The sequence below is a fragment of the Oncorhynchus mykiss genome, chromosome 16, assembly GCF_057628025.1.
Source record: "Oncorhynchus mykiss isolate SJ-2025 chromosome 16, ASM5762802v1, whole genome shotgun sequence".
Lineage (NCBI taxonomy): Eukaryota > Metazoa > Chordata > Actinopteri > Salmoniformes > Salmonidae > Oncorhynchus > Oncorhynchus mykiss.
In genome coordinates, this window is record NC_143037.1 from 20,497,963 (window position 1) to 20,511,375 (window position 13,413).

At 40.4% G+C, this 13,413-nt stretch overlaps 1 protein-coding gene across 4 annotated transcripts in view; it reads right to left on the reverse strand.

The window, feature by feature from the left end:
- Positions 1-1,867: 1,867 nt before the first annotated feature.
- Positions 1,868-13,413, reverse strand: part of kctd5b (potassium channel tetramerization domain containing 5b) — a 34,836-nt gene continuing 23,290 nt past the window's right edge. For 2 of the 4 annotated variants that reach the window (XM_090202197.1, XM_090202198.1), the window contains 3 exons: positions 8,435-8,560; positions 7,097-7,164; positions 4,413-6,519 (listed from right to left, as the gene is read on the reverse strand). In XM_090202197.1, coding sequence (XP_090058323.1) covers positions 7,120-7,164; positions 8,435-8,560 — 171 coding nt within the window. In that variant the 3' untranslated portion in view covers positions 4,413-6,519; positions 7,097-7,119. Of the gene's footprint in view, positions 6,520-7,096; positions 7,165-8,434; positions 8,561-13,413 lie in introns of all 4 variants that reach the window. The other 2 variants (XM_021565154.3, XM_021565157.3) reach the window with 1 other exon arrangement.

The window sequence follows — 13,413 nt, forward strand, 5'->3', positions numbered from 1 at the left end:
TAGTGGTGAAGTGGTGCAACCCTTTTGGAGAACGTGGATGAACGTCTAAATTGTGCAAATTCATGAAAACAACAATTAGCTTTTTGCTCTAAATTTAAGATTAGGGTTAGGCATGAGGTTAGCAGCATGGTTGGTAAAATTTGTTTAAAAAAAAAATCAGATTGTGTAGAAATAGACGGGTTACATGACTTTGTGGCTGTGGGAACTAGTGACGACACAGTACCAGCATTTTCAAATGAATAACACTAGAGAGCGCTATTTGTTTACGTTTACTGTATCAGTTCAATTTGGTAAGTGTGACCAGCAAGTCTGTCGTTGTCTGTTAATAAATGTGAAGAGGCCGTCATTACATGAAGTTTGATAATTGCTCTTTTGAAACTATTGGCTTATTTGAATATGATTGCAACATAAGGTGCTATGAAGTTTGGATGATCATTATTTTTCCCTCTCCAGGTAAGACAGACATTGTGCTTTTGCACGGTGCCTAATTTGAGTCAGATCCTGCCCGAACAGCATCCGGCAACTCTGTTTTGGACAATGTCCTTCCGGAACCCATTTTTCTAGGATCCGGTACCTCTTGTGGCATGAAAAATAACTATCACTTTTGGCAATGTATAAATCAGAGTGAGGCTAATTCAAGTGGACCCCTCCGTAATTCTCCTGGCAGCCCCCTAAAAAACGTTACGTAGAAGCGCGCCTGTACCTCGCACAGAACTATAATGAAATTAACTTTATATGATCTCGCTGTACTCTGATAGATGTGAGCCGCAGAACCCCTGATAAAGTGTAATACATTTGCCAAAGTTACACAATTGCTCCTGTTTGTTCAGAAAGAAATGCAATAATTCGGACTACTACACCAGGAGTAGGCCTATAATTTAGCCACAGATGGTCAAGCTTTTTTTTAAATTCCCTGTGCTGTGGATTGTGTAGCCCAATCACGAGTAATGTCTAGTCGGGAACTCGTGACAAATATGTTAGTGAACATCATGCAGCCAACAGGCCTTTCGCAATATTTCAAATACAGTCGCGGGAAAACCAAATTGATCCTGCTGAAAAGAGAAGACTAATCTGTCAGTAAGGCCATTCTACTGCCAATGTTTGTCTGTTTATCAACTTCCAAATAGGCCTATTGAGCGAATAGCATTGTTTTACCAAGTAAAACAAGAGAGATAAGCTTTTGGCACGAGCGCATCGGCCATCGCCAGTGAATGAGCTGAGCTTCATTGGGTGAGTCAGTGAAACTGGAAAGCTTTATAAAACTAATTTCCTCGTACTGTACAATGTGTGTGTCTCCACACACGCCTAGGTCCATGCTATTGATGGATTGAAGGTCGATTTTATTTATCTCAGATTCTGTTTGTCAGTGTTAAAGTAGCCTGTCATTTCGATATTTTGTTAGGTATAAAATAAATATTCTGCTAAAGTCTCCAGTTATTTATAATGTAGAATTGTACGAAATGCGTTTATAAAAAGGCCACATTTTCCCCGAACACTAGGCTACACATTTTTACCCATGTGTGCAACTTCCACAAGCGCCTCTACTCCACTGATCTACGCCAGTACGCAAAAACATGAGAAAAGCATTCAATGCTTTATTATAAAAGGAGATTTTTCTTTTCTTCTCATGCGCACTGGAACCTCAGAGCACCCCGGGTCACCTCGCTCTCCGGATAATTTTTTGTTCCAGCGCCTCCAAATGTACAAATTAAGCACTGCTTTTGCCACTAGTGACAGTGTTAGATACGTTTTTGGACTCTTTGTTGCCTCGTCTTGAGCATTTTATTGAAGTATTTATGTACAAAATCTTACAAAAAAATCTGAGGGCGTTGCTACAAACTGTATAAAAAGAACAGAGATACACATGTGAAATGCAAACCATTTTATTGAAGTTAACCTATGCAAGACCATACATCTATCCCAGTAACATTTTTACATTGCATAAAATCATGGTAATAGTCAGAAGTGACAGGTGTAGTGATATGACATCATTCTGATAATTATCTTCGATATCAAGAGCATTATAATTCTGATTCCATCTACTCTGGAATAATAGGCCTGTGTGTGACTGTCTTCAATCATGCGTTTACAGTGGACTGTGACGAAGTAACCAGCTGACTCTTCCCAATATACTGGGAACTTGCACATCTTACAGTAGACTGGAGACATTGGTGCACAAAAAGTTAAAGTTAAATGACCATGGACTGTAGTCGAGCAGTGTGTAAAATGGTGCTGCTGAGGAGGTAGTGCAGCCAGCCACTGTGATACAGGTCAAGACCAAAGTACACAGATTGCTAAGATTAAGATGGAACCAAGCTAACTAAACAAAAAAAAAGTACAAATCTCACAGCAACAATACTCATGAGACCAACACTAGTCTCCTCAAGCTGACTGAGCTAGTCACCATTTTCACAGGATCACTTTCACAGGGGGAAAAAACAAGATTGTCTCCAGCACTTTCTCAGTTAACCCAGAACTAAATTCTTATGTAAATTGGTCAGTACCATTAACAGTTGAAGTCGGAAGTTTACATACACTTAGGTTGGAGTCATTAAAACTCATTTTTCAGCCACTCCACAAATTTCTTGTTAACACACTATAGTTTTGGCAAGTTGGTTAGGGCATCTACTTTGTGCATGACAAGTAATTTTTCAAACAATTGTATACAGAGAGATTATTTCACTGCATCACAATTCCAGTGGGTCAGAAGTTTACATGCACTAAGTTGACTGTGCCTTGAAACAGCTTGGAACATTCCTGAAAATGTTGTCATGGCTTTAGAAGACTGATAGGCTAATTGACATAATTGACATAATTTGAGTCAATTGGAGGTGTACCTGTGGATGTATTTCAATGCCTACTTTCAAATTCAGTGCCTCTTTGCTTGACATCATGGGAAAATCAAAAGATCAGCAAAGACCTCAGAAAAACAATTGTAGACCTCCACAAGTCTGGTTCATCCTTGGGAGCAATTTCCAAGCACCTGAAGGCACCACGTTCATCTGTACAAACAATAGTACGCAAGTATAAACACCATGGGACCACGCAGCCATCATACCCGCTCAGGAAGGAGACCCTTTCTGTCTCCGAGAGATTAATGTACTTTGGTGCGAAAAGTGCAAATCAATCCCAGAACAACAGCAAAGGACATTGTGAAGATGCTGGAGGAAACAGGTACCCAAGTATCTATATCCACAGTAAAACAAGTCCTATATCGACATAACCTGAAAGGCCGCTCAGCAGGGAAGTAGCCACTGCTCCAAAACCGCCATAAAAAAGCCAGACTACGGTTTGCAAATGCACAAAGATCGTACTTTTTGGAGAAATGTCCTCTGGTCTGATGAAACAAAAATAGAACTGTTTGACCATAATGACCATCGTTATGTTTGGTGGAAAAAGGGGGAGGCTTGCAAGCTGAAGAACACCATCCCAACTGTGAAGCACATGGGCGGCAGCATCATGTTGTGGGGGTGCTTTGCTGCAGGAGGGACTGGTGCACTTCACAAAATAGATGGCACCATGAGAAAGAAAAATTATGTGGATATATTAAAGCAACATCAAGACATTAGTCAGGAAGTTAAAGCTTGGTTGCAAACGGGTCTTCCAAATGGACAATGACCCCAAACATACTTCCAAACATGAGGCAAAACGGCTTAAGGACAACAAAGTCAAGGTATTGGAGTGGCCATCACAAAGCCCTGACCGCAATCCTATCGAACAAGTGTGGGCAGAACTGAAAAAGCGTGTGCGAGCAATCCTGACTCAGTTACACCAGCTCTGTCAGGAGGAATAGTCCAAAATTCACCCAACTTATTGTGGGAAGCTTGTGGACGGCTACCCAAAACATTTGACCCAAGTTATGCAATTTAAAAGGCAATGCTACCAAATACTAATTGGGTGTATGTAAACCTCTGACCCACTGGGAATGTGATGAAATAGATAAATTACTCTATTATTGATATTTCACATTCTTAAAATAAAGTGGTAATCCTAACTGACCTAAGACTGGGAATTTTTACTAGGATTAAATGTCAGTAATTGCAAACAATTTAATTTAAATGTTTTTGGCTAAGGTGTATGTAATATTCTGACTTCAACTGTATGTTTACGTAGTCGGTAGCAAACCACTTGGAAATGTATATGTTAACATAAATTAAGTTAACTATTTACATGCATTTAAAGTCTATCTAGAGTGGGCGTGCTTGTTCCCTTTTCTCCAGTCAAACAAGTCAATGTTTAGGTAAGTGGGGAGTGCAAGATTGCTGGAAGGCTTCAGAATACTATAGCAAATGTAAACATAGCCTAGCTCTGTCAAAACACACTTATTTAAATTGAACCTCTTTGCAGATTTCATAGTTTCCACTTTAAAAGCCCTTGTGTGCGAGTGTATGTATGTATATCAAAAACATGCATCCATCCAATCACCTTTAATGATATAAAACTGTTCGTTACATGGAAAGAGTGTGTGTAAAATTAGTTGTGGGTCAATATGCGTTTCCTGCTGCACATACAGGGTGCGTGTGCCTGCCACCAGAGTTCCAAAGTTCATGTATAAGCAGCACATAAGACATTGGATTTGGTCATCACTGGGAAAAGGAAACACTATCAAAAGTTGAGCAGTACCGCATCTCCGGTCAGAAACTATTTTTTTGGTATAAAAAGTCTCCTGAAATGCAGCATTTACCCTTAAAACGGTGTTGCAGTGTAAGGAAAGCAATGTACACATCCTCCAACTAGAGCTTGGAATGCTGTGGTCTACACAATACAAAAATGTCTCAAAGAATGTGTAGCCTTTCAAGACCAATACATATTTTTACAACATAACAGTCAATGTCTGAGCCCAGGTATATTGCCCGTATTATTGGATATCAAGAGATTTCAGGTGTTTTCTAAGTAAAACAGCGCATCAACCATTTGAACCTCGATTTACAAGTCTTAATATGCAGAGACCTATGTACAAACATTGCAAAACTCAAGTTATCAATTTAAATTGTCAAGACTTTCTAGCTATGATCCAGTACAACAACTTACATTTTAAGTTGTGTTTAACTATACAGTGTACAAAACGTGCAGTTTAACAGTTAAATATGAATTTGATTATGCACATCAACAAACCTAAGGATATTAACATATATTCCTTCACCGTTACCTTCCAAAACATTAGCAAACCCCAACCTTCTCAAAAATATCTTAAACCCACAAATAAATGCTTTACAGAGAAAGTCCCATCTAAAATACAGAGGACACACCAGAAAAGGAAGCATTAAACTCGTTTGAAAACAAAATCAAGAATCCCTGTCTCTTTTGCGACCAATTTCTCAATAAGTATGCTTAATTACCTTCTACTACTACTATTGACAGTACAGGTTTTTAGCAGTTTATGCTTGATAATAGATTGCTCATCATAAACCCTTCAGATCCTGGAGTGAGAAGGTAACAGAAACTCAAAAGTAGCCCCTGAGTGAATCATTGGCCGTGTATGACCATGGCCATGTTTTATAGCATAAAACATTATAATTCATCACTTTTAGTTAGAAGAAATTTGCCACTAATTCAAAAATGGTCCAGTGTAACTGTACAGGCACAAAGACTCTAGACGTATTTACATTATCAAATAAAATGGGAGGAAAAACAAACAAACAAACGTCCCTCTTAACTGTCTTCTCCGTTGTGTGACAGGTTCTTCCTGGTCAAGGATATGTTTGCATCGTTATAGAGCCCCACAGTGGAGGTGTCGTAATACCCGTTAAACAGGGAAATGGTTTCAAATCGCTTTCACACCAATCACACCATTTTCCCCCATAGGTGATTTTAGAAACACTTAAAATAAAGGGCCGTGTTTTGTTTAGGCTTGATGTGATGTTTTGATGACCATGTAAATCCCTCTCGGACAAGGTGACTTATCAATGTAGTCGGTTCTATTTCCTCTCATATTCAAAAATGCTAACTAGCATCAGAGTAGACGACATGCAAGACTACAAATCCCTACAAGCTCCTGCACGGCATCTCTAGCTGAAAACCTTTGCTAAACAGGTATTGTGTCAATTTCAAAAACTTGCACAAGACAGTTCACAGAGTAGTCAAGTTTAAGTCATTTTGCCAATTTATTACTACATTTAGCCATCATTAGATAGTTCATCCAGAGACTCTTACCTTTGCCTCGATTCAGCAGTCTCATCCAGATCACCATCGTATTTGTTCTTTATGATAGCGACATTAGTAGTTAATTCGATTAATATTTTAGTGGGTAAATATATTGATAAAAGTCATCTTGTCCTAGAGAGACTTACACGGTTATCAAAACATCACCCCCAGGGTAAGCCTACACAAAACACAGCCCTTATTTTAAGTGTTTCTAAAATTTCCCCTATGGGAAAAATGAACGGTGGAAAAACAATTGTAACCATTTCCCTGTTTGACTGCTAGGTTTTATGGGTATTATGACTCACACGATTGTACTCTATACCTGGTGCTTGTAATACTGATAATTCACATCCTGGATCCCCTCTCCTGAAGAATCTGCAAAGGGATTAATCAGTTAATGTTAAAACATAGTAAAATATCCCTGAAAATACACAGCAGCAAGCTCAATCTTTGAGTCTGGTATCTGTGAATGGGACAGACCTACTAAATCTGAATATCAATTTATTGTACTATTTTTTTGAGATGCATCTTAGTTTAATTTTCATTGAGAATCTAAAACAAAAGTCGACATGATTTGACCTCTTTCCTTCCCACACACAATGATCCAAGCAAACGAGTACATGTAGGTGCCACACACACACACACACACAAGGGGGAGGATAGGATGAGGGGCTTTCTAAGAATGCATGCACTTGGTTTCCATGCCAGCAATACAAAGCAAAGATTTGCTCATTGCTAAAAAAGTAAATAATGACAATTGCAGCCAACCTTAGTTCTAGAGAGACAGCGTTTGAAAGACTTATGAAGTGGTTGAAAGCCTTACAGGACCAAAAGCCCAGACATAATCAGCTTATTGATCAGGGTTGCAAGCACCAGGGAAAAGACACATGGGGGAGTTGTGGAAAGGTAAGATGGAGGGAGTCGAAGGAATGGAGGGCAGCTGAGCGCTCACCGTTGAGTCATAAGTGCTCAACCCTAATCAGAGTCATTCATTTCATAATCCGTCTCTTCGTCCTCGCTCTGAGCAACATGCAGCATGCAAATGGGACAGGAAAAAGACAAGACAGGCAAGTCTTACAAGAATGAAAATGAAAGGAGAAAATGTCAGGGGTAAAGTGGGATATAAAACAACAAGGTTGCGTAAATGTTACAAAACATTTACCTTCAAACCAACATCAGTCAAATGAAGACTCAAACAGGGGATGTATCACCAACTATTACTACAACTTATTGGGACTTGATTCTCAAAAGGGGTTCACTCACATTTCAGGTTCAAGACACGATCACAACAGAGGTACATTGAAGGGTCAGAGGATAGACTACCTTTCATATCTACTAAGACTCACTTGCAATCGATCCGAACCCCCCCCCCCCCCCCAAGATGTCCATTTGTGATTGCTTTGCACCTTAGTCCATTTAGTATACAGACGTACTGTAATAGGTGTATCCAAGTCTGTTTAGAACTCAAGCGAAAAGCCTCTGTGGTGGAAATGTACTGAAATTCCTATCAATAGGAAAATACATCTAAAACTGGTTGTAACTAGACTACATCCATGTGACTTCTAAAACCACTGACAGAATACAAGACTTAATGTCAGCCTATTAGCAATAATTCAATAGAATTACCAAGTCTGGGACTAGCTAGAGTGTGAAGCAGGCCCCGGAGGACTGGGCCCACATGGGAACCAGCAGATGGGACTAGTAATTCCCACTGCTAGGTCTGCTGCTCTGCTCCCAAAGCCCTCAGAAAGAATGACATTCTCCACTAATAGTCCCAATAATCCTCAAGGCTATGCTCTTAACCTTCTAATGTGGATTAAAATGTTTCAGTTTTTCCAGTGTAAGGTCAAATCTAACAACTTCAATCTTGTAAAGCTGGATTAATGGATTTAGGCCTGCGTGTGGTCTGACTAATAACTGTACACTAAATGACCGTACTGTCCTTTTGATTTTAGATACAAAATGGTTGACAGTTCATTTGTAATGCTATGAAATTTATTTGTATAGATTCATTGAAGGGTAATTCTCAGTAAATTAACACTAACCAAAGTCAATTACTATTTAAAAAAAATATATACTTTTCAGAAAATACCAAATTCATCAACTAATTACTCTGTGCAGCAGTCCAAGCCTATCTGCTTCAAAATGGACTCTTCTATGAAGGTAGACATTAGTAAACTGGGGATAGTTAGTAAATGTGTTGCATTTAGACATTAGAACAATCCACCATTCAGACAAGCTTGTCATTGGGCTTACTTTCAGTGTACACACATCATAGGATGGGGCTCACCTTGGCTTTCTCACTGGGCTCACTGTTTGGGCCATATGATTGGTTGTGCAGCTCCTTGGAGACGACACACAGGAACTCAGATTGGTCCTCGTTTCCGTAGTTATAAGAGGATCCAATGCTGACCAGCTGGAGGGGGGGGGGGGGGGGGGGGGGGGAGAGAAAGAGTTAGCTTCAGAGAGAGAGAGAAAAGAGGATTACAGTGTACTTAGAGCAGATGTGAAGAGTTTGAACAGAAATTAAAAGCATTAGAGAATACGTAGAACATACATGAGACAGAGCCGGAAACAGATCAGAATACAAAAGATGAGTTGGCTACAGACTCCAAATATGTAGAAAGTAATTAATGTGTGTGTGTGTGTGTGTGTGTGTGTGGGTGGGTGGGGGTGAGGGGTCATATTTGCTTCCTTAAGATGTTAGTTCCTTTTTAAAAGGACACAAAACAGACAGGGATAACAGGACATTAAACAAACATGCAGACGGTGAGGTGATACGATGTCATGCAAATACATATTTGACAAGGTCAGACAAACACAAAAATGTTCCTCCACTCAGTCGAATGCTTTTAACTTTAGTGTTCAACCAGTCAGTGTGCGCACATACACTATATACACACACAAAAGTATGTGGACACCCCTTCAAAAAAAATTGTGGATTCAGCCGTTTTAGCCACACCGGTTGCTGGCAGGTGTATTAAATCGAGCACACAGCCATGCAATCTCCATAGATCAGCATTGGCTGTAGAATGGCCGTACTGAAGAGCTGTGACTTTCAAAGTAGCACCGTCATTGGATGCCACCTTTCCAACAAGTCTACCCCAGTCAACTGTAAGTGCTGTTATTGTTGAGAAGCAACAAGTGGAAGGCCCCACAGGCTCACAGAATGGGACCGCCGAGTCCTGAAGCGCGTAAAAATAATCTGTCTTCAGTTGCAACACTCACTACCGAGTTGCAACGTCAGCACAAGAACTGTTCGTCGGGGGCTTCGGGAAATGGGTTTCCATAGCCAAGCAGCGTCACACAAGCCTAAGATCACCACGTGCAATGCCAAGCATTGGCTGGAGTGGTGTAAAGCTTGCCGCAATTGGACTCTGGAGCAGTGGAAACACGTTCTCTGGAGTGACCATCTGGGTTTGGCTGATGCCAGAAGAACGCTAACTGCCTGAATGCATAGTGCCAACTGTAAAATCTGGTGGAGGAGGACTAATGGTCTGGGGCTGTTATTCATGATTCGGGCTAGGCCCCTTAGTTCCAGTGGAGGATAATCTTAAAGCAACAGAATACAATGACATTCTAGACGATTCTGTGCTTCCAACTTAGTGGCAACAGTTTGGGGAAGGCCCTTTCCTGGTTCAGCATGACAATACCCCCTTGCATAAAGTGAGGTCCATACAGAAATGGTTTGTCAAGATCGGTGTGTTAGAACTTCACTAACCTGCACAGAGCCCTGACCTCAAACACCTTTGGGATTAATTGGAAAGCCGACCACGAGCCAGGCCTAAATGGCCAACATCAGTGCCCGACCTCACTAATGCTTGTGGCTGAATGGAAGCAAGTTCCTGCAGCAATGTTCCAAAATCTAGTGGAACACCTTCGCAGAAGAGTGGGAGGCTCTTGTAGCATTAAAGGGGGGGACCAACTATTGATGCCCATGATTTTGGAATGAGATGTTTGACGAGCAGGTGTCCATATACTTTTTGTCATGTAGTGTATGAGAACTTAACAGTGTACTCTGTAGGTGTGTATGTCTCAACATACAGACTCATTAGCCACTTCTGCAGGAGCCCTGTTGTTGCCAAGAGACGTCTCACACAGGAGGCAAAAGTATTAGGCTACTCTATAATCAATGCTAAACGTTAAAGTTAGCAGGTACTGTTCCACACCTCCAAGTTTCAATCTGAATAATAATTATATTTGTTGTTGTTGTTGCAAAACGTTCCCCAATGAACACAAACCAGGACTGGGTGGCTCTGAAAGTAGGGCAATAGGTTAGCGGAGTGCGTATGCCCAGATCGCAGGACTCACTGCTGCTGAGCCTTAAGCTAAAGGTCGAAGTGTTTTAAGGGGCTTCCCATCGGGAACCCTATAAGAAGATTAGAGAGATTCCTGCTCCGAGGGAGATCCAGTGTTCGTTCTAACCCCCCCCCCCCAAAGGGATAGTGGGGCCAGGGAAGATTCAGAGCTTATCCACGCACACTTACAGCCTGCACACAAACCCCCTAAAACCAAAACCCTAAAAGCGCTGAATTGGGTCATTGCAATTACCAACTCGGAGTCAAAACAGACTGTCAAGCAGTAACTGGTGTTAATTCCCCAAAACAAGCATACATTTGAACATTACACATTTAGTCAAATTTGATGTTTTATGTTTGTGTTTTGAACAGTTATTTTTCTGCTCAATTTCATTCACAGCAAATTTTCATTAACATTTCTTGTTATTCATTCAAAGATACTCAGAGGCTGAGAAATAGGAGATTGAGCTACATTGGACATGGTGGTATGACCTATGTTTTATTTTACACTTGGTCCCTTTCAGAAATGGTTGGTGAACTCGGTTTGGGTTAAAGTTTGGTGCAATGCGAACGCTCCAAAATAATTCAGATCCCTCAAAAGAGCCCCTGGAGCGAGCCAAACTGAATCCATCTCGAGAGGTGGCTTGAAGACCACGGTCCGGTTCTCTTTTTTAGTGCAATGTGAACCCAAAGCTCTCCAGGTTCGCTTGTCATTGTTACCACACCATGTAGTAGGCTACTGCAACACCGTTTAAACCCTGCTATAACCCCTCACGTTGGTTCCACAAACGAGAGAAGATGTGCAGGTTGGTGGAGGAAAACATGCATCCCGTTCTTGGACATTAAGCAGCAATTTAAGGATTCCAAAAATATGTATGGAGTTAAACAATGTTTAAATTTAGAGCGTCAGCTCTAAACATTTTTTAAAAGTTTGTTTATTTGATTGTGGGGCTTGAATAAAGTAACATCTGATGAAAACCACACAACTAGATTACAAAATCAACGCAAGCTCTTAAAGGGGCAGTATCCTACATTGTATATACAATTTTCAAATACAGCATTCAATCTGCAGTTAATATTCAGCCATTTACCCTGTTACCAGTCATATTTACATTAAATATAATAATCTTTTGATTAGAATGGTCTTTGATGAACTAAAATCTATTATCTTCCAACCGGTTCTGATGGTATGGCTTGTCCTAAACATTTACCCATAGTGGATTGAGTAGATATTGGAAGATGAGCTTGGTTCATTTCTAAACACAGCAATGTGAATGTAAGAGTACTCTGACCACAATTGTTGAAGTGAACTGGCAAGAGAGCAGAGTTCTCATTCAAAAAGGCAAGGGCAGTGTGAATCGTTTCGTTCTAAACAGAACCATTACTCAATTAGTTCCATTCCACTGTTCTGACTAGCAAAATAAAGTTCTGAAACGGTTTGAAAAAAAACCCAGAAAAATACCCATTATGGTTCCTTTGTTCCTTTTTAAAACCTCAAATTTACATTTAGCTCAACACTAAATGACGTCGCCAATCAGCGCAGATAGAGCAGCTTGCAAGCTATTTTCATGCATTGGACCGACAAGTGTAGGGCGCGAGACGTGACAATTATGCGGGTAGGGAGAGGGTGGAGGAGGCTTGAAGCACTGGGCATCTTGTTGTTATGACATGCATAATCTGAATTAGGCCAACAGAATTATACCTACGGAGGAGCGGCTTCTATTGAGAAACTTTGAATGTCTGGACCAGAGACTTCAGAGACTGGACCAGAGCTGGCTAGCGAGCTAACATGCATGTGTGTGCAGCGCAGCACCAGAATTAAAATAAAAACATCTTACCTTTCTGTAGTTAATACATCCACTGAAATAACTATACTATCCTTACCTAGCATTGAAAAGGTTCATCCATTCTTCTCTAATAATTTCTGAAACACATTTGTAACATCAGTAGGCTACAGTAGGCTATACTTGAGGGGAGGGGCAGGTAGCCTACACATTTTTAGCTGGCAGGCAGACGCTGGAATAAATTTGAGTGACAGAGTGAGGGCTTTGACTAGGCACTTTGTTGTGTTTGTGGGGGTGAAAAAAAAAGCCTGAAAGTTAGAACTGTTATTTTAAAAGCATTGGAACTGGTTATTGTTCCGGAACAATATAGATCACTTTCGTTCCCAGGTTTTCAGTTCTGTTCCTTGAACCGGTTCCAACCCCTGGTGTGAATAGAGGACTATATGTGAAAACAAAGATGGCCACTCTGGAGACATCAGACATTTAGTGCCAATTTTGCATTCGAAAGATCAATGTTTTCTATACCAAGTTGAGTGAACAGAAGCTAAATATGTTATATTTGTTTTAGTGGCTGCCAAACCCCCTAAAAGGCCAAATCTGGATGGCTCCATCTCTTCAGGGTACATGTAGTACATCTACCTCTGTGCCAAATATGGTGCTTGTATCAAAGTGCCCTATTGAGTCAACATTTTCTGTTTAGTATACAAAATATGACTTTTCCTTCCTCCTGGAAATCATGGTAAGTTGTGTTTTTTTGTCAGTTACTAATTGCTTGACAAAGTCCAAACATTTTAGAAGGCTAAAAAATGTCACAAAATTGATTATTTTGACACTTTGGGGTCAAAATTGACTTTCCATCCACATTATTTAGCCTGGCAACAAAGGCGCAGTCAGTTTGTTGCCATTTTCTTCCAACTTGAGACCCATTGACACAGCAAATCCAGGGAGGAGCTAAATATAAAATACATTGGTCAAAATTGTTTAATGAAGTGCACTGAATCTGAAAGTTAATTATCTTTCTTGAAATAAAAAGTTAGTTGTGTGGCACAAGAGATCGAAAACGACCTAATGTTATCTGCAGAAAACCCTCTCGGCACACATGCAGTAAAGAACTCAATGGAAAGCAGACCGTCGTGGCTAGAAGGACGCCGTCATTGGTGCCCAATCAAAAACAGTCAAATCCATCA